Raw genomic sequence first — 21,890 nt, 5'->3', positions numbered from 1 at the left:
AGATTTTACTGTTTTAAATCTGCATTACCATTAATCGCTAAAACAGATTTTACTATTTTAAATCTGCATTACCATTAATCGGTAAAGCAGATTTGACTGGTTAAAATCTGCATTACCATTAATCGGTAAAACAGATTTGATTGTTTCAAATCTGCATTACCATTAATCGGTAAAACAGATTTGACTATTTCAAATCTGCATTACTATTAATCGGTAAAAACAGATTTTACTGTTTTAAATCTGCATTACCATTAATCGCTAAAACTGATTTGATTGTTTGAAATCTGCATTACCATTAATCGGTAAAACAGATTTGACTATTTCAAATCTACATTACCATTAATCTGTAAAACTGAATTGATTGTTTCAAATCTGCGTTACCATTAATCGGTAAAAACAGATTTGACTGTTTTAAATCTGCATTACCATTAATCGCTAAAACAGATTTGACTGATTCAATCAGTATAGAATTGTAGTAAATTTTCATCGAAATACAACTTATGAATTTCAGTGGAAATTTTACAAAAGTGATTCAGTTGCTAAATTCCAACTATTTCATCACTCTCTTAATTTGAATCAATGAAATTTAACTGGTAAAATAGCTAGAAGTCGGTTATTGAATCATTTAGTGAAATTTTCACTGAAAATTAGTAATATATGACTGATTTTTAGTGAAAATTTCACTAAACGATTCAATAATCAACTTCCACCAACTGCACTAATTCAAATTAAGAGAGCAGTGAAATAATCTCATGATTTTGAAAAAATAAAAATTTTGCCAAAGTTTGATGAAATAAAAATTTTGTAAAATAAAAATTTATTTAGGTAATAAAAATTCTGTAATATAGAAATCTATAATATAGTTCTATATTAGTTTCATATATAGAACTTCTTGTAACATAATAATTCGAATTCTAAAAATATAAATTGTATAGGTAATGAAATTCTGTCAAAATGAAAATTCAAACAAATTAATTTTATAGCTTATTCATATATGCGTTCCGTCTTTTCATAATGCAAACAAATTATATTGACTCTGCTAAATTATAAGCAATAACTTCTTTGAAATTCATTTTATTTTAGTACACGGAAAAAAAGAAAAAGTAACTTTTACTACTTTAAAAGTAAAATTGGACCTGTCCGAAGTTTCTGCGCATCTCTGGCAACTTTTACTCCAAAAATAGTAAAATTTACTTCAGAAATAGTAAAAATTACTACGGAAACAGTAAAATTTACTACAGAAATAGTCAATTTTACTATTTTTCGAGTAAAAGTTGCCAGAGATGCGCAGAAACTTCGGACAGGTCCAATTTTACTTTTAAAGTAGTAAAAGTTACTTTATTCGTTTTTCCATTTTTCTCCGTGTAGTAGCAATCTTACGTAATAATTTACAACCAAACTGACCTCCAGAGAGTAAGATACCCCATTAAATTGGTGAAGGGTGGACGACGCGTAATCCCTATTCCCACGACCACGTGTCAAGGTGGAGGACACCTTTACAGCTTGCACTTTCATGCATAGGCCAGATACCCAATGTCAAGTGCAAAATGGGACACAACGTGCAAAATGAAAGGTACAATAAAAAAAAAAAAATAGAGAAAATAATGATTCTAAATGTTACAAATGATGACAATGATGATAAATACAAATTTTCTGAATGAAAAAAAAGAGAAGAATAAGTCAAAGGAAAAGAAAAAGGACACTGCTTTTAAGGGTTGCCGGTTGTATATATATACAGTATAGGTTTTGGCGTCAATAATACATAGTGACGTAATTCTTTCGAGGTTTGTTATTGGAGGATGTGTCATCCAATGGGGAGAGGTCGATACGGCAGCTGGGTGGCGCGGCGCGCGCTCTCCAAAACAGGCTGAAAACTCCTCGCTTTATTCCGTGATTTCGCGAAGAGAGAACACCGCGCCAGTCAGTCCCCGGCGACCGAACCTGTATAATACACACAGTAAAATATACGAATCAAAGAAGAAGAAGAAGAAGAAAAAGAAGAGAGAGACGAAATAAGGAAAGAGAGTGAAAGAGAAAGGGACTAAGGGGGGAAAAAAAGGGAGCGCGATATAGAAAAAAAAAGAGAGAAAGAGCGAGATAACGGTTGAGCTTCGCACTGGCGTCAGTTATTCGGCTGAACGGCTCAACTGCTAGTCGATGTTTCAAAGCGCGCCGCTCATTTCATTTTCATATATATAGTTCTCATTCGAGGTGACAGCATTAAAATCACGCGCATTATCCTTTCAAAGGACATAATGACACTATTGTTGATACCGTTTACAATAATCACGGTACAATAATTATTCGATAAACGGGATTTGTGTTTAGAGCGCAAGCTTACTTTATAATATTTGGATTAAGTGCCAGAAAAACCTTTTAAAATGTAAGTAGATTTTATAAAATTTTTTATAATGTGAGATTAAAACCTTTTTATAGAGGGATTTTAAATTGAGAAAAGAGCATTTGATATATACTATCAAGGATTGTAGATACCGGCTATGTCACTAAACACGCGAATTTATCCATACACACTTTTTAGGTCATTTTTACCTATACATTTTTCCAAGAAATTATTATATAGAAGAAGATCAATCAATGACAACCAATATATATATATAGCGAAAATAAACTCGATTTTCATTCTGGTCATGTTTCACCTAGGGATTTCCCGGATATCCCCCTTTTTTATTGGGAGGGGAAATAAAAGCACCTTAAACCAAAAATTACTTCCTGAATTGAAATCGGAGTCGTAAAAATCGAAAAGCAATAAAATCATAACTGTCAATTGATGTTAATGAATTTTTAATTTTGAATTTCTTTAAAATGAATTAGCGACCCTTTTGCTATTTTATAATTTTTCTTGATACACACTGAAAAAAATTTTATTTGATTCAGATAATCGGTTATCAAATAATTATTATTTGAGATCACAGAAAATTATAAGGTATTAAAATAATAAGCGTTGCAGCTTATTTTAATGCCTTTTAATTTTCTGTGATGGTATTTGTTTCAAATACAGAAATTATTAGTTTAAATACAATTTATTTGATTCAAATAAAAATTATTTGGTTCAAGTAAATAGTTATTTGATAATAGTCAAGTAATCGATTGTTTGAATCAAATAAATTTTTTTTTAGTGCAAATTTAGAAAGATTGTTTTTATTAAATATAAATATAAAAGAAGAAGAAGCGTGACAAATAATAGTTTTCATTTGGATCAATTGAAATTTGTTTTATAAGTTTACAGATGCGTCATCAAAATTATATTTTAATTCTTAGAAACTAAAGTAAAATAATGATTTTCATTAAAGCTGCATGATATATGCCGGCCTTACAGTTATCGACATGTGTCTCATGTTTTTATAAAAGTATTTTTGTATAATATCACGCTTCTTTTATTATAATAATTCATAATATATATTCAACTATTAAAGTAACAATAAAGAAAACTTTTTCATATATCTTTAGCGAAAAAAAAAACAAAACACTAACAATAATACTACAGTTCAATTGCAAAAACATAGTAAAATTATTATAATTTAAAAACAACTTTTTCAAAAATACACAGAAAATTAAAAGGCATTAAAATAAGCTGCAATGCTTATTATTTTAATCCAATTTTGCTTATTTTAATCCATTTTGGAATTAAAATAAGCAAAATTGGATTAAAATAATAAGCGTTGCAGCTTATTTTAATACCTTTTAATTTCTGTGTACATTTTAGTTGCTGTAGCAATTTTTTTTCATTAATTCTTTTCCTAAAATATATTTTCAAAAAAAATAACTTTCTGTAAAATTAACCTATTAATTTTACTTGATTTTTGCAATTGGACAGTATAAAAAAATGATTTATTTTTCATTAATAAAGTTTCTAATGAATAAGGAAGTGACAACAATTTTCATGCAAACACTTCATATAAACTGGAAACTAATGCGAAATAATTAAATCAACCTTGCGATTAAAGAATTCCCTTTGAAAATCAACATAAATAATTTTTTAAATCACTTAATTGTAATAACAATAATTATAAACTAATAACAATTAGGAATAACAATAATAATTATTATACATTTTTCGTAAAAATTCGAACTAGATGCATATAAAGCCTTATACAACATCAATTATCATATTTTCAATGACAACTTAACCTATTTTACATACGATTTTTGTATAGAAACCACAAGTTAAGAAATGATAATTTTTATCTTCCTCGACTTCTTTTCTTGCAAAAAAAGTGATATTTGCAAAGAATGTCATTATGGATAGAAAGAAAAAAAAAATCTAACGACACTTAACACTTATTACCCGATTTCTAAGTATATAATAATAGGCTAATGCATAAGTCAACGAATCAGAATCTGTATAGCAAAATTACATACATTATTAAGAAAAGTATGTCAAGTCACTTTGAAAAGAGATTTATTATTCAATCCATTTCCAATATTATATTTTCCTCTCTTACAATAATTTACATTTATCCACAGTTATATACAAATTACCTAATGTAATCAGAATTTACACAACTAAAACTATATTATTTCCTGATTTCTCTCTAAAATACATATACTCTAAATATTTTATACAAAAGGAAGGCGCGCAATAATAGCGTGGGTTTTCAATGATGCACGTCTAATATGTATATGAGTGATTAACTAAATGAAGTGGAGGATATAAATTACTCTCCAAGGGGCTGATTGTCAAATCTTCGAATGTACGCACTTCATGCGTCTATTTAAATACGACATCGTTAAAAGGATGATTGGACAGAAAAGGCCCTGAAGTTTTTGCTATTTTATTTTTAAGATCACGTCATCATCATGTGCGTGCATTTTTTTTTTTTTTCGTAAATTCTGTCACAGTTCATATACACCGCGAGAAGGAACTGGAATATTAAAACTTTTTCAGAGCAAAAATGATGTCATCAAATAATTAATTGACAATATAAAAAAAAGATCATCTAAATTCTTACCGAAAAAAACATCGAAATGAGAGAAAATTACTATTTAATTATGTCAATTATAAATGTTACAAATTCCAATATATATATTCTTTTAAATATAGTGTGTTAACGATGTAATGATAAACAGAAAACTAATATTAATATGAGCAATAACTAAAATGGTTATTCTTTAAATTATAGGTTATGTTCTTGTATTATAATTTCAGCTTTAGAAAGAGAGTGTTATAAAAATTAAATGGTTCAAGCATAAATTCACGTTAACTTCTTTCGTGACGCGCCGCTTTTATATATATATGACATTATATGAGCGTGCGATTCGAGACAAAATAAGAGAAAAGAAAAATATGGGGGGCGACGCGCATGAGGAAAACAGTGATGAGGTGCGTTGTTCAGAAATGAAAAGACGAAAAAAAAAATCTCCCTCAGGTACACTAGGGCCCTAATGCTGACTGTTTGTGGTACAGTGTATGAAACACTTTTGTTCACAGATACATATATATCCAGCCAAGAAGGTCAATACTAAAGGCCAATGTCTTTCTACAACACCGCAAGGTCTATATAAAGAAAAGCAGAGAGATTTCATAATAAAATATGAAATAACTTTATTTTGATTCTGTTTCATTAATTTATTTGTCTAAAAATAGCAAAATCTGTACTATTTAGATTAATGTACAATTTTTGATATATCAGAATCAATTTATAATCATTCATAATCTATAGACTAGGAAGATAATTATAACGAAGATTTATACAATTCAGATTGTAGTCCGTAATTGATAGTATCAAGAAAATACAGAAACTGACCAATAACAACGTCTACAGAATGAATTACACAAATTAAAAGAAATGAAGAATTATCTTTTCCATCATTGTGTTCATTAATGTAAAAAAAAAATCCTCTTTAACGATTCCGTTGAACAAGAATAAAACCGGATTTGTCTCTCCTAAAACATTTTCAGAAAAAAAGTATAATTATATGGTTAGACACTTTTTGAAATTTTTAATGATGATAAAATAGTTCCAAAGGATAGTGTGTCATTAAAGATTCAACGCCAAAATTAAAATAATAATAATAATAAATAAAACTCAATTTTAATATAACATAATCATAAATATCAAGATCACGGAAATAACTGAATGAATAATAATTTGAGATGTGACCTTGCGATCAAATATCTCGTACGAGCTATATCATAAACACAAGTACTAAACTTTAATTATTACTACACATAGTTTCTTATAACGATATTTTATATCTTTTTAATTTAAACTACCAACATATTTCAGAGTAGAGGAAAATTACTTTTTGAAAAAAAAGGTATAAAAACCCTTTTAGATACTGCACTTGATGTCGCTCTATACTCGTAAAATTCCTTTTATATTCTACAGGTGTATATGGATTATATAGAGGCGCACTTGGTGCATATCAATTATTAGGTAATTGATTCCAGGACAGTTTATATTAATCGACCCCGATGAGCTTAATAAATATGACATCATTATCACCAAGTTATGACTGGGCTTTTAACCCAAGTGTACTATGCGTTCTGATTTCAATCCGTAGCATCATTAAACACACCAATAAAAGCGGTCTATTCAAAAAGGCGCCTATAGATTTTCCACGCAAACAGAAAAAAAAAACCACATACAGTGGTTTCTATCAGAGATAGAAAGGGATGATACAGCAATATATTTAGTAGCAGAGTAGAGATACCAGATTTTCTCAACTGATATTCTAACTATAAAAAATAAAACCATAATCAAGACTAGAGTAATAAATTAATTTATTCCATAATGTGTTGTTATTTTAGTTTCTGGTTTGAAACAAGTGAATTTGTAACAGGCCCTGTAGAAATGAAACAGCTGTGCCATCAAGGCAGGAACAAATGAAACTAGAAACCGTTTACCTGCCTAATGGAAACACCTGACCACAACTCAAGTGTCACAAACATGGCTTCAATAATTTTTAAATGTAGCATTTAAAGTCAATGAACTATTGAGTCATTTAAAAATTGTGTCACTAAACTGATAACAAAAATAAATACTGAAAAAATTATGAATTCAATTAAGATAAAATTAAACAGAATTTAATTATTTTTCATATAACATTTATATAGTTACTGTGGAATTATTTACTGTGGTAACAGTTAGTTACTATGGCATTAGTTACTGTGGTAACAGTTAGATACTATGGCATTCGCTACGGTGGCATTAGTTACTGCGACATTAGTTACTGTGGCATTAGTTACTGTGGTAACAGTTAGTTACTATGGCATGAGTTACTGTGGTAACAGTTAAATACTATGGCATTCGCTACGCTGGCATTAGTTACTGTAGCATTAGTTACTGTGGCATTAGTTACTGTGGAATTAGTTACTGTGATAACAGTTACTGTGGTAACCGTTAGTTACTATGGCATTAGTTATTATCACAGAAAATTAAAAGGCATTAAAATGAGCTGCAACGCTTATTATTTTAATCCAATTTTGCTTATTTTAATCCATTTTGGTATTAAAATAAGCAAAATTGGATTAAAATAATAAGGGTTGCAGCTTATTTTAATGCCTTTTAATTTTCTGTGTCTGTTTTCGTACTATATTTAGTCGGATGAACGTACTATAGTTTCTGACCAATACTGAAAATTAAATATGGTCCATACTAATTTTCAGTACTTGTTCAGAAACTAGTACGTTCATCCGACTAAATAGTACGAAAACAGAGATGTCCCCATTTTGAAATACATTATATTAATTTTTGAAAATGAAGTCTTTCAATATTTTTTCTCCATCTGGAACAAAATCCCTATTTCTAAATTCAAAAAGTCAATAATGTATTTTATTACTTTTCTTATGAAGATGATTCTGGAAATTATGAAAAAAAAAACAAAACTTCGAAACAGAGGCCTTCCAATCGTCAGAAGAAAATACATGTCTTTCTTTTGTCAATCGAAACAACTTTTCTCGTAAATTTCCAATTCAATTCGTAGAATTGCAACTTTTAAAAAGTTGAGAATAAAGCCAGAGGCGGTCCATTCATACCAGCAACTGCTTTTTCAACATATTTATACAATTCACGCAGGTAGTCTACTTCACTACATTTCTCATATATATATATATATATAATTCATTTCATAGAAAATAAAAATTCTGTGTATTATTAACATCAGGAAGTTTCAAAATTCCCGTTTAGAAAACATCATTTTTCGCAAATCATTAATCACTTTCATGAAATAGACCCTTTGATGACTTGAATTAAAAATTTCACATAACAAAATCTAAAAAATTTTACAAATAGGCGGAAAATATGATAAAGGCAAGAAGTTACTTAATGATTTTATATACGTTAATACAGAGGAGAAAAAAGATGAAGATCCCGTTTTAAAGAAAGATATTTTGATTAATTTGAAAACAAAAAAATAATTAATACCGTGTAACCTTTTAGATAATATTATATATATATATATATATATATATATATATATATACTAAGTGCACTACTCTCCCAAGAATATATACAATTACTAAACTGTAAATACCTTTTTATCAATATATAATTATTATAGTAAAGAGTTATTTCTAATTACTGAGTCGAAACCAATAGATTTCGCAATTTTAGAATGCTGATATATATGCTTTTTCCTAACCGTTATAGAAAAACATAATTTTTTTTCTTTTTGAGAGAAAATATATAGAAACGCCTTTTCTTTTTTAAAAAAAAACTGATTAAGGAAATAACGGGAACGAAGAAACAAATCGTTATTCAAAAATTAATTAAAACTGAGAAGTTAACGAATAATACCTTTTTACAAAAAAAAAAAAGATTTAGAATTTTTTTAATTTCTGATTGATAAATCAATCGGTACATCATAGAATCAATAAAACCAGTTAAAGAAACTAAAAAAAAAACTGTACAAATCGGTAAGAATTAATCTTGTGCGATAAAGAAGAAGAAGACATTACATAATAAAAAAGATAAACATCTCTGTTGACTATATATTATACATTTCTGAGGGAGGGTAACCGTTCAGAGAACAAAAAAAAAAAAAAGATTGTTGAGTGCATGATTACACGCACATATCTCCTATACTATAGTGTAGAAACGTGCGTATTAGGTTGGATGCATTATATACATTTCTTTGCTTCTGCAATGAAAGGCTAATTGGCAAGGTTAAGTTCCATCTGTCTCAGTTACGTCTCTCTTATATATGTATATATTATTATATTGTATAGGTTCTTCGTGTGGTTAAACAAATTATATTCTCTTCACGTAGCGGTCATTACCACCTATGATAAACGCAAATTGCTTACACAGGATAATCAGCAATTAATTTCAAAATTGCGCTGATCCATAAACATACAAAATGATTTTATTAAAAATACAGAAAAAGAAATTTAATTATATTAAATGAAACAATTTATTATGAATGAATCATTGAATTTAAGGAATATTTATACATATATACTTTAAGCGGAAATTGTTACGAATAGGCCACATGAGCGAATAAAGCGTGATATAAGCCAATGAAATATGCGATTCTAATACAGGAACTGGATGATGCTCTTGAATTCGTCAAGTATAATTTTCAACTATATCAGCGGGATACTATTATTATTCGCATCATTTGAAAATTGTGAATAGGGGTCTTATCATTTTCTATGAAAATATATATATATATTTTTTTTTCAATGAGAATAGGAAATTTTAATCTAAAAAAATAATTACAAATTATCACTAACTACTAATTATTAGTAATTACTAACAACTTAATTGATATTTTCTACTTTATCTAAAAAATGTAGAAGGCAAACTGAATACATTAACTATAACTTTATAATTTCACTTCAGAGTTGAATAACAAAATGCTGGCATCATCAAATATTTCATCATGTAACTTAAATAACTTAATAATGTACAAACTTTCAAAAATTATTTATAGTCTGTTAGAAATGGAATAAAACTTTATACCAGAAAGGTGTATTGTAAATTGTACCATCTGTTTATTAACATCTACAATGAGTATTGTAAATTTTACAATCTATACTGTGAGATCTTCAATCTGTATTGTAAATTGTACCTTCTGTTTTGTAAAAATTACAATCAGTATTGTAATCTGTACAGTCTATTCAGTACCAGTAAATTATATCATATATATAGTTTCATTTTACAAAACAGTTTGTAGATGTTATTTAATGAATTGTAAAATTTATCACGTTTTACCTTACAGATAGTACAAATTTTCTATGCTGATTGTAGATAATATTATAATCAAATTGTACAATTTATAATATTACTGAATGAATTGAACCACTGTAAATCGTACTATCCGTTCAATAACATCTAAAATCTGTATTGTAAATTGTACAATCTGTTTAGTAATATCTACAGTCAGAATTGTAAATTTAACAATCCATTTTGTAATATATATATATACAATCTGTATTATAAATTTTACAATCTGTATATAGTAATATCTACAATAAGCATTGTAAATTAGTACAAAGTAATCGACCCTTTCTCTCTCATCTTTATTTTTTTGCATATTTAAAATCCCTGTATATAAAGGAAACGAAAACAATTGTCGTATGTACTTGAGATGTGTTATGTCTATATACTTTTCGCGTAAAAACTTGGTCGCGCACATGCGTGCCAAAGAAGCGTGACCACAATACGAAAGTGCTTCTCGATTTAAGGCTGCTGCAAGCAGGGGGTTATCATGGTAACGCTGTCCGCGCGATGTCAGTGCAAGCGAGGAAAAATCGATACAACCCTCATTTGATATGCCATGTACTGAGGGCACATACTCTATATATCTATACTGACTTTCTCCTTTAGCATACCAATAATATGAATGACATTTTGCCTATTACGTATATATATATGATTCACAAACTTCGTCTGACATATTCTCCCTCATCTCAACAATTCCAACTGTTAATCATATTGTATAATCTCCAACTAAACTAAAATCTACTTTCAAATACTTGACTTAGTTTCTTAAAACTCGATTTTATAATTCACTAATTCTAATCTTATTTGAAAAAATATATACATTCCTCCTTCCTTTCTGATAAATTCCTAGTTCAAAGTATAAAATATGGCAGAATAATTGAGACAATATAATAGAGAAGACATTATTTTAAACACGAATAATCGCGAGTTTAATGAATAAAGATGAACGCTTGAGTACTCTTCATGTGCGTCTAGACGGTCGCTATAATCAAATGCAGAGCTTAAACGAGTAAATGTGCACGAACCACTCATGTGATAATAAGCCTTCCAGTGATTTACCCCGAGAGAGATCAATAATGTGATTTTCCATAGAACCTTGAATCATGATGAAACTGCAAACATATATATATATATATATATTTAAGAGTTCCCTAAGCCCTTAAGCATGATTGGTATATGTTTAGTATATATATATATATATATAAAGGTATGTAGACTAAACACCGTCAAAGTATCATATTCTCCCCGCAGAGTTCATACACATAAAAGCATATACGTCCCTAATGAGAGCACAAGCCACTTGAAGCAAAGTCTTACACTTTCCTCTCCTTTTTGAATACACCTTCGTTCTCAAGCGGAAAGAAAAAAAATCTCAAAGTTTATTGACCGATAAAGATTATCTCATTAGAAATAAATTACTTTATAAATTCTAATTAGGATTTAAAGATAAACGTTGAAAAAAATATGTATCTAATTAACATTGGTAAATATTAATGTCGATCCATAAGGAAATGACTGAAGGGTACGAACAGTTCCGCTTTATTTGAATCTATAGATAGTAGTTCTTCAAGAGGAATCGATGGTAGAACTAGGCCATTTCCTTTCTTTCTCCCTTGAAAATTTTCGACTAGTTTTTGTCATCGCAACTTTTTTTCATAAAAGGATATGTTTCAATTAAGAAAATTTCCAACAACGATGAGATCATTTAAAGTTATTATGATGATGATGATTTAGTCAAGGTCACTAGGACACAACGGACAAATGCAATAAAGCTTCAATTGCAAAATCTTGTCATTAAATTTAATCATCCTGCTTGATTGCACATTCAACTTCTAGATTCCAAAAATGAGAAAAAATTAGACGACTTCCGTAATACAAGAATTGTTAACAGAAAAAAAACAACTAACTAAAGATGTCGAAGATATATTTGTTAAAATTGTATTAATATAAGAGGTGATAACGGTTTATATACATTAAGTGATTATATAAGCAACAAAAAACGCCAAACTTAAAATAAGAATGATGCAATATGATTATTATTTGAGTATATATGTATGAACAGGTTTTACGCTTATGATACTCGACTGCTCGTAAAAATATATACTAACAATAACCATGCAAAGTAAAAATATGCAAACGAAAAAAAAAAATTCATACACCCGATAAGAACAGAAAAACCGGTTAGAAGAGCATTTGGTTTAAGTACTTTTGCCACCTTTTTTTATTTTGTCCTCATTTGTAAGACTTTTAGCTTTTAATACCTTAAGAATCACTGCGCAAAAACGATTACTAATAATTCGTGACATAAGTACATCTAATCTTTTAAATCACTTTTACAAATTCTTTAAATGAAGTGTTTAACCACTGTATAGTTGAAAATTATATATTTACCTACAATTTTAATTACAAAAGTTTATCATTTCAATTAAATAAGATACAAAGTAAATTGATATCAATTATAAAATAGCTCACAAAATTAGTTCACACGTGTAATTAATGTGCGAATTATCCAAGCGAATAAACAACTCAAGAGAGTAGAAACTATCGATTCAATTACATTAATTCAGCTCATTCAGAGATGGCTTTGTATATATATATAGTACATCCTCCGCAAAATCAAGTTCATCGAAAAGATAATACTCTTTTTTTTAATGACCCCTTCCGATATATATATATATATATATATATATATATATATATATATATATATATATAAATAATCGAGTAGGTGTCAGGGAATTCTACGCAATGAGAAACAAAACAATAACCGCATTTCCTCAATGAATGAAAAAACACAAGCTCTCTAGCGGAAACATGAAGGGGTAATATAAATTCAGCCAACCAGTGAAAAAATTTCACTTGGTCACTGTGAATTATTTTTTAATTAGCAACACCATAATTATTTACTAAATCACACATAGCAGTTCGTCATACCTTTGTGCACATTTCCAAAAAAAAAAAGGTGAAATTTTGACATATAAAGAATGTCTGATCGAAGCTTGCGGAAACGGAAATGCCACCCACGTTATGTCAATCAGGCTTCCTTCCGTGATACCAAGAAGTAACTGACTGAGTTAAAGAATCTATGAGACGTGACGGCCTTGCGGTATACATAATATCGTTCCGGATCACAAAACTGACTTTTGCACATAGGGTTCACGAATCATTATCCTTATTTATCATAGCGACCGTTAAGCATGCGAAACAATACAAAAATTCCACATCAAACCATTTAAAAAAAAAAAACAAAAAGGATCCACAAATATCCTATACGAAGAGAATATCGATTGCAAAACACGGAACTAAATAAATTATTCCATGAAACTTAAGGGTCAACGCCTTCGTCATTAATGTCCTGCGAGTAAAGTTTTATTTTATTATTCTTATCATCATATCGAAATAATAATTACGAGAAACAGTATGCCGTAAAAAATTTTATTTACAACCTTTTTTTTATATGTATATTTTTTTAAATGCTAATTCGACACGCAAGTTTATATACCTCTTAATCGAACATGCGACAACAGAGAAAGTACAAGTGACTCTATAGAAAAACTGGATTGAAATTGAAGAAGTATAAATATAAAAGGGGGAAAAGAACAATTTGCACCGTTATATTTTTGCACACATAGTTCAAGTTCAACAAATGAATTGAATCTCGTAATAAGGTCGAGTTAACCGTACAAGGTTGAGAGAGTATCACAAAAACTCATTTACAGTTATGCAAGATGAATTGCGTGTGAGTATAAATAAACTTTGATAAAATTTCTTCCTCAAACGAAACAAAAAAAAAAATAAATAAATGAAATTTTGTAATGATATAATTAGTATACTTTTAATTTTATAAATTAGGGGAGAAATTTTTTTTTTATAACATATAGGTAAATTTATCAAGCTAGTTTTCCTTCTTCTATATATTCCTCTAACGGAAGTGCAAGCGCGCGAGAGTGTTTTAGAGAGAAGGAGATCCTGTTACTTCTAAAGATAATCTTGGACTCAATTAATGTTGAAAATACGTTATGGTCTGTAAGCAGATACAGTATTATCTTTTTAAGTCAAGTCATCAACTATATACCAGGATCTTTCCTACAAGATAGAAAATGTGACAATACGGCGTAAATTAACACAAAACAATATGTTTTCTGCCACGCGAAACAAATTTTTTTTTTTTCATCATTATATGATGTTACATATGCGAAAAATGCAATATAATAAAAGCAACTTGAAGGTAATACTTTTAAATTCATTTAAGAATTCAGTGTAACTATTTTTAAAGTAGAAATGAAAAAAACATTTGTTACGAGGAGAGAAATGTAAAGAAGAAAATTACTCTTAAGTAAAAAATCGTGTTTGATGCGGTTTTACATTAAAATAATTACTTTTCCCGTACAGTACATTGGGAATTTTAAGTATGCTCCTTTGCTTTCTATTTTATTTCTTATTCTCATTTATTTGCAATTATTGAAGGACAATTATCACAAACATTCCTTTATAAGTTTCAGTTTTTATTACTGTATTAAAAATAGATAGAAATAATTATTTTAAATTTTTGTTACAGATGGCAAGACATATTCAAACGGCCCTTGTATTATCTATCTCTACTCTCCTACTGTCTGTGTCAGCGGACAGTTCTGTTCACACAATGTCCAAGTATCATCAACTGATCACGTCAACAACCCTAAATTGGCTACCTCATATACATTATACTGCCACAAATGAAGAGATTGTTATTGGCAGTTTTGAAGGTTAGTAAACTACACACACTCTAAATCTGAATAAGTGAAAATTTTACTAAATTCAAATCAGTGGCTCAGTTTTCTTTAATTCACCAGTGAAATTTCACTATATAGGAATCAATAAAAACCACTGATTCTCAGTGAAATTCCACTGGTGAATTAAAGAAAACTGAGTCACTGATTTGAATTCATTGAAATTTTCACTGATTTAGATTTAGAGTGCATAAAAATACATAGAGAACCCTGAAACATTAGTTTTACTAATTTTCACAATAATTATTGTAATTAGTACAATCCATTCAGCAGAATTTATAAACTGTATTGTAAATATTACCAACTATATATTACAATCTACAATAAGCATTGTAAATTTTACAATCTATACTGCAACCACTTCAATCTGTATTGTAAATTGTACCGTCTGTTTTGTAAAAATTACAATCAGCGTTGTATACTATATACAGTCCATTCAGTAACATTTACAATTTGAATTGTAAATTATATAATTTGTATTGTAAGATTAAGAGTCTGATTGTAACTTATTGCATCATTTGTATCGTGGCAGATGTTTCTAATTGTATTGTACAATTTACAACGCTGATTGTCGATTTTACTATACAGATGTTTTAAATTAAAAAACAGTTTGCAGATATTACTGAATCGATTGTAAGCATTACAATGCTGATTGTAGACGTTACTATACAGATAGTGCAATTTAAAATACAGATTGTAAATGTTACTGAATGTATTCTACCATTTACAATAATGATTAAAAATATTTCTATACAGATAGTACAATTTACAATACAAATTGTAGATGTTACTAAACATATAATTTACTAAAGAGATTATACATATTATTAATCGAATTGTCAAATTTACAATGCTGATTGTAGATATTACTATACAGATTGTACATACTACCTTACGAAACAAAAACTCAGTTAACTAAGTTTAACGTTATGGGCGACAATCACTCAACAGGATAGGCGAAAATCTACCTTAACGACAAACTGAGTTAACTAAGTTTTTGTTTTGTACGGCAGTACTGAATGGATTGTTAAATTTACAATGCTGATTGTAGATATTACCATCAGATTGTTCAATTTTTATTATTACTGAATGAATTGTACCACTGGAAACCGTACAGACCATTCAATAATATTAAAATCTGTATTGTAAATTGTACAATCTGTATAGTAATATGTACAATCTGTATAGTAATATCTACAATCAGAATTGTGAATTTTACAATCAATTTCGTAATATATACAATCTACATGGTAAATTCTACAATCTGTATAGTACTGTATAGTACTACAATCAGAATTGTAAACTTAATCTGTGTTATAATATATGCAATCTGTATTGTAAACTGTACAATCTGTATTGTAAATTTTATAATCTGTATTATAAATTTTACAATCTGTATAGTAATATCTACAATAAGCATTTTAAATTGTACCATCGATATAGTAACATTTACAATCTTTATTCTATATAGTGCTAATTACATTGGAATACATACGCAATACATCTATAATTCTCCATATGAAAACTTATTCAATTTAGTCATTCATTAGATATAACTCATCATCAAAAAGAGAACCTGTTACCCAATGACTTTGAATAAAATGAAAACAACAATCAATCAAAGAGAATTCTCACGATTGAAACTATTCCTGTGAAAATCCTTTCTGTTTCTATTTCCCACTATATTAAGAAACAAAGTAAAGTTCTTTTCATGATGCCAGAAGTCACCGGACGTTCCACCTTTTGCACTTAGAACACGATCTGCATGAGGAAACAGAATATCTTCTCAAATATCAGCTTTTGAAGATCTAAGAAGTTTCCAGTTTAGCTTAAAAGAATTTTATTTCAATAGAAACTTATAAAAAAAAAATTTTTTTTACAATTTTAGAAACGCACCAATATTTCATAAAATCTATTACTTCAAAATTGCAGTGAATTCGCTTAAATAACATTTCATTATTTCAACTTCATTCATGATAATATAGAAAACACGTGCATCCTAAAGAACAAAAATACGACGAAAAATTGATTTTACGACATTTTCTATTATATTATTGAAAAAAATTCAAATCTCTAAATGTTTTTTCAGACTCCTCGAAAACCATATATGTGTGTAGAGCTCTACATAATGGGATTTTTGTTACCGGCAGTATGAAAGATGGTGAAAAGAATTGCTTGGTCACTTCACTGAGCAGTGTTAGATCGTATAGTAAATATGATCTTTTACAAAATATTGACAGTGCTGCACGTGTCAGTTGGGTCTATTGGGATAAATATCAAGATATTCCAGTTGGTGCAGTTTCACCCTCTAACGATGAAAACTATTTTGTTGCACGACACATTGTTGATGGAGTAAATTCTCAATATGATTCTTATGAACAAATGCATTACATTGGTACACTAAATACCAAAGATGGACTTGGCAAAATAACCTACACAAAGAAGGTAAAAACTCTTCTTTTTTTTAAAAAAATAATTTCTCAAAATTACGATTTTCGTCCTTTTTAAAAACATTCAAGGATTAAAAAAATATCAACTTTTAAAAGTTTGAGTGTAAAATAATGATGATGATAAGAGACATGAGACATCAAAGGGGATTAAAGTGAGACCTTCCATTCGCCACCCACTTTTCCTCCCTTGGTCTCTCTCTTTCTCTTTACCTTGAAATATACGAGATGAAAACGTGTAATTTATTAAAATACTAAAACGATCGACATTTTCATGTCCTTGCACTATCCTTCTCAAGGCTACATTAAAATTAAATTAAATAAAAACAAAGATTTTTATAATACTTCTAAAAACTATATAATTTATTGTATTTATTTTTAATATTTTTTTTTTCAAACTTTATTTCTCATTCTAGAACTCGACCTATTTATTCTATTTTCCTTTTTTTTTTCTAGGATGGTACTGAAGGATCGACAGAAAGTGGACAGATTCTTGTGGAAACTGAGCCATTTCGTTATGAATTAAATTCCGTGAAATTGAATTTTATTAAAAAACGAGAGAAGAAAAGGGAGAGAAGAATACTGGGACAAGCAACCCTCAGTAATACAGGCACAGAATCAGGAAAAGTGGCAGAAGCATTCACGTATGAGTACAATTATACTCAGTACTGGGGTCAGGGTCACGCTATTCTCAAAGGCCTCAATACTTCAGTAACACTTCAAAATAAAACAAAATTACCTGACATTGTTTGGGGAATTCCCGAAAGTAAAGTTCAAATTGATGTTAAAACGTGAGTAACTATAATAATTACAACTATTATATTAATTAAGTCAATTAATTTATTAATCATATTAATTTATTATATTATTTAATAATTAGTTTTCAATTATTAATTTCATAATCTGCCTAGATTTAAAAATATTTAAAAATACATAAAAATTAATGAAATACTTTAAAGATATAAAGAAAAGAAATTATTACATAAAGTCAATGTAAAATGTAAGGAATCCTACTTTACCGACTTGGTAATATTTATGGGGCATTCTACGTAACGCGGACCACCCCAATCTTGATTTATTTTTCTTTACATTTAAATATTACAATTTTATTTAAAAAAATCCATTAAACGAAGGAGAATAAGTTACAATTTGTTATACAAAATCTAAAAAAATTTAAGCTAAGATATTTTTAATGGTCAAAATAGATAAAAAATTGTTTTACAATTTTTGAACTTAAAATTAATCGGGGCAATTATTTAGTAAATAATCACTAAATCATTAGTGAGAATTTTCATTTTTCGAATTAACATTTGTCAGAATTTTCTTTTTTAAAGAATTTTTAGATAATTTTTATTTGGTAGAATTCTTATAAAGCGCCGAATTTTTATTTGTCCGAAATTGCAAATGCCCGAACAAACAATCGATTTCGGCGCGATTTTTAAAATCCACCAATCACGATTTTCTTTGACAATCATTTGATTGGTGAATTTTAAACATCGCGCCAAAATCGATTGTTTGTTCGGCGATTTGCAATTTCGGATAAATAAAAATTCGGCGTTTTATAAGAATTCTACCAAATAAAAATTACCTAAAAATTCTTTAAAAAAGGAAATTCCGACAAATGTTAATTAAAAAAATGAAAATTCGGCTAAAAATTAATTATATCTAATAAAATTGTTGAAAATGAAAATTCTCAGTAATGATTTTTATGGGATTAATCATACCCCAAATTAATTTAATCTTTAAAATTAATACCATATGATGTCAAATGGAATTAAATTTACTACAAAATCTATACACCTATTTTTTCCGTTTAATGGATTTTTAACAAAATTGTAATATTTAAAAGTAATATTCAGAAACAATAACCAAGATCAAAATTGTCCAGAATGCTCCTTATTCTAAAATCGATTTTCGCCAAATTTTCATTGAATTAAAAATAATTAAAAAATAGTGAATAATTCGATTAATTTTTATTTTCTAATTAATTCAACAGTGTGGAATATCTATTGGAACCAGGAACTGGCGTTAATGTAACACTACTTGGAAATTATACAGACTTGGAAGTGCCATATATGGCAAAATTAGTTGCAATTTATGATGATAGTACGGAAAAAATTCGTTCAATAAGCGGAGTACGTCAAGAAGAAACAATGCTTGATGTTAGGCCATTATTTAGTCCTGTATTCTTTTTAAATAACAATAGTTTTGTTCCTACAACATTACCACCACCAACGACAACAACTACAACAACAACGACGACAACCACAACAACAACAACAACCACTACAACAACAACAATTGGTCCCGAATCAATAATAATGACAAAAGACATGCCCAATATAGAAAGTTCCAATTCAGAAATGGAAGACGAAAATAAAATAATACCAAGAAAAAATGATGGTACAAATATGCAAAACGATGACGGAGGACCACTATCGTTAAAAAATAAAATTGACAGCAATAATTCAATGTCAAATATCTGTCTACCAAATCTTTTAACGATAACGATAACAATTATTATTTCACACATTAGAATTACGTGAAGAAACTAAAAAAAAATTTTTTTTTTCTCATTTAACCTTCTAGAATGCATAAATTTACAATAGACCTATAATATATAGCATCGTAGAGTATTGTCAAATGAGAGAGAAAAAAAGAAATCTATATTATATCGCTGTACTTTCATCTGATGTAAGCGATAAAAAAAAAAAAAAAAAAAAACTATATGACAAACTCTTTTGGCTATGTTTGGTATTCAAACATAAGCTTGCCTTTTTTCAAAATAAAAGAAGAAAAGAATCCTTGATATTTAAAAAACACAGAAAAAAAAACTAAATATAGTTGTAAATTTAGCGTAGAGAAAGATCTATAAAAAAAAACAAAGAGCTAGTCTCAAGAGTATTAAGTACAAGCGTCATCAGCAAAAAAAAAGAAAGTCTACAGGATTTCAAAAGAAAAAATATAAAATCGTTACATTCCGTCTTGTACTAATCTATATTAAAAAAAAAATATGACGGTTCTAATGCCTTCTTCGTCAAGTCCTCCGGTCTAGAGAAAAAAAAAAAAAAAGAAAATTTTCTTCAAAATATATAACCAAATACCTTCTAATTGCCTTCCTTGAAGGGAGCCTAATAAAGCACAAAAAGTTACAACTATTTCAGATAATGCTTTTTTTTTCCAAAAAAGAGAAAAACATTTTCTACTTCTTTTGGCGGAGACCGAAAAAGAAAACAAAAAAAAAATAAGATTCGTATTATATAATTATAGCTACGCTATATTTTTGAGAATGCAGTATAATTTTAGAAGTTTGTAAGGTTTGTAAAAGTAGAATGTAAGCGACTTGTAGGGCTATAGGGCTTGTGAATTTTTTTAGATGACGAATGACAGTGCCGGCGCTAATAAATTTTTGATAAAAGTGCGCGCGATATTTGTTATTAATTTTCGGTATTATGTTACTTTAACAAAGTTAAAGAAAAATAAAAAAAAAACAAAAAAAAAAAAAAATAGAGGGAAAAAAAGAAGTTAAGATATTTTTGAGGTATTGTCGTCGATAAAGCGAAAGGCACTGATATGTATATACAATGTGACTGAAAGAGTCTTATTAATAGGTGTATTAAATTGTTAATATATAATTATTTAATGATTTATCGTTTTTTTTTTTTACACAGAGTGTAGATTAAAAAAAAGTTGTAATTTTTCTTATTATGTTTCTCTCCTATACAAAATATGTTGTATTGTGTTTTTGACTTCCTCGAGAGCAAAGTAGGAAATATTATTGCGTTTATTGTATTAAGTTTATCATTAAAAAAAAATTATTATAAGGATAACATTCCAATAAGTACCATTTTATCATGGAAAAAAAAAAACTACGTGATGCCTTACGAAAAGACATTGCTGCTTTATATCAACTTTTAGCTTATATATGTATAGAAAGAAACCAGAAAAAAAATAAATTGTGAAGCTAAAAAAAATTTAACGATGAGGAAAAGAAGTGAAGAATTATCGACGTATTAATAGGAGTAAGGTTTCTAAATATTTTTCATATCATTTTACGTATGAGAATTTATTAATTATTATTATATTATTATTAATCGGATCATCGTTTAAGATTCGTTTCCTCTTAATCAATATAAGGGCGAATACTTTGCAAAGAAGCAATGGAAATATTTAAAAAAAAAAAAAGGAAAGAAAACTACCTCTGAACAAAAAAAATAAAATAAAATAAAAAGATGATAAGAAGATGAAGAAGCGATTCTTTTTGCAGCTTTACCGAAGAATTATTAAAATATTGTTCACAAAATGTATATCCAAAGCATCTCTACAACTCTGTAATATAAAATACAAAGACGAAAAAATAAATATTACAATAGCACACTTCTGCTTTTTCAAAACCAGAAATAAAATTGTTTTTATCAATAATTCGAACCACAAAAAAAAAATTTTCTATTTAAAAAAGAAAGAAGAATTTTATTTTCACCTGA

General features: G+C 28.3%; 2 protein-coding genes across 2 annotated transcripts in view; one reads left to right on the top strand and one right to left on the bottom strand.

The window, feature by feature from the left end:
- LOC127285226 (mitoguardin) overlaps positions 1–21,890 on the bottom strand; it is a 43,198-nt gene that overhangs the window by 18,145 nt on the left and 3,163 nt on the right. The window lies entirely within an intron of this gene.
- LOC127285232 (protein unzipped) lies at positions 1,897–21,783 on the top strand. The gene is made up of 5 exons (XM_051311132.1): positions 1,897–2,383; positions 14,749–14,935; positions 17,049–17,404; positions 17,863–18,197; positions 19,403–21,783. The coding sequence occupies exons 2-5, from the start codon at positions 14,749–14,751 to the stop codon at positions 19,950–19,952; spliced, it is 1,428 nt and encodes a 475-aa protein (XP_051167089.1). The 5' UTR covers positions 1,897–2,383; the 3' UTR covers positions 19,953–21,783.

The sequence above is a fragment of the Leptopilina boulardi genome, unplaced genomic scaffold, assembly GCF_019393585.1.
Source record: "Leptopilina boulardi isolate dan_hultmark-lab unplaced genomic scaffold, ZJU_Lbou_2.1 LbouV2_330, whole genome shotgun sequence".
Classification (NCBI taxonomy): Eukaryota; Metazoa; Arthropoda; class Insecta; order Hymenoptera; family Figitidae; genus Leptopilina; species Leptopilina boulardi.
The sequence above is the reverse complement of the archived record's forward strand: the minus strand, read 5'-3'. Positions and strand labels throughout refer to the sequence as shown.

Bases quoted from the DNA above. Each gene is read 5' to 3' on its own strand.
- LOC127285232 (XM_051311132.1), top strand. From the start codon at position 14,749: ATGGCAAGACATATTCAAACGGCCCTTGTATTATCTATCTCTACTCTC. The intron at 14,936-17,048 runs GTTAGTAAACTA...ATGTTTTTTCAG, and splicing joins TGTTATTGGCAGTTTTGAAG to ACTCCTCGAAAACCATATAT. The intron at 18,198-19,402 runs GTGAGTAACTAT...TTAATTCAACAG, and splicing joins GTTCAAATTGATGTTAAAAC to TGTGGAATATCTATTGGAAC.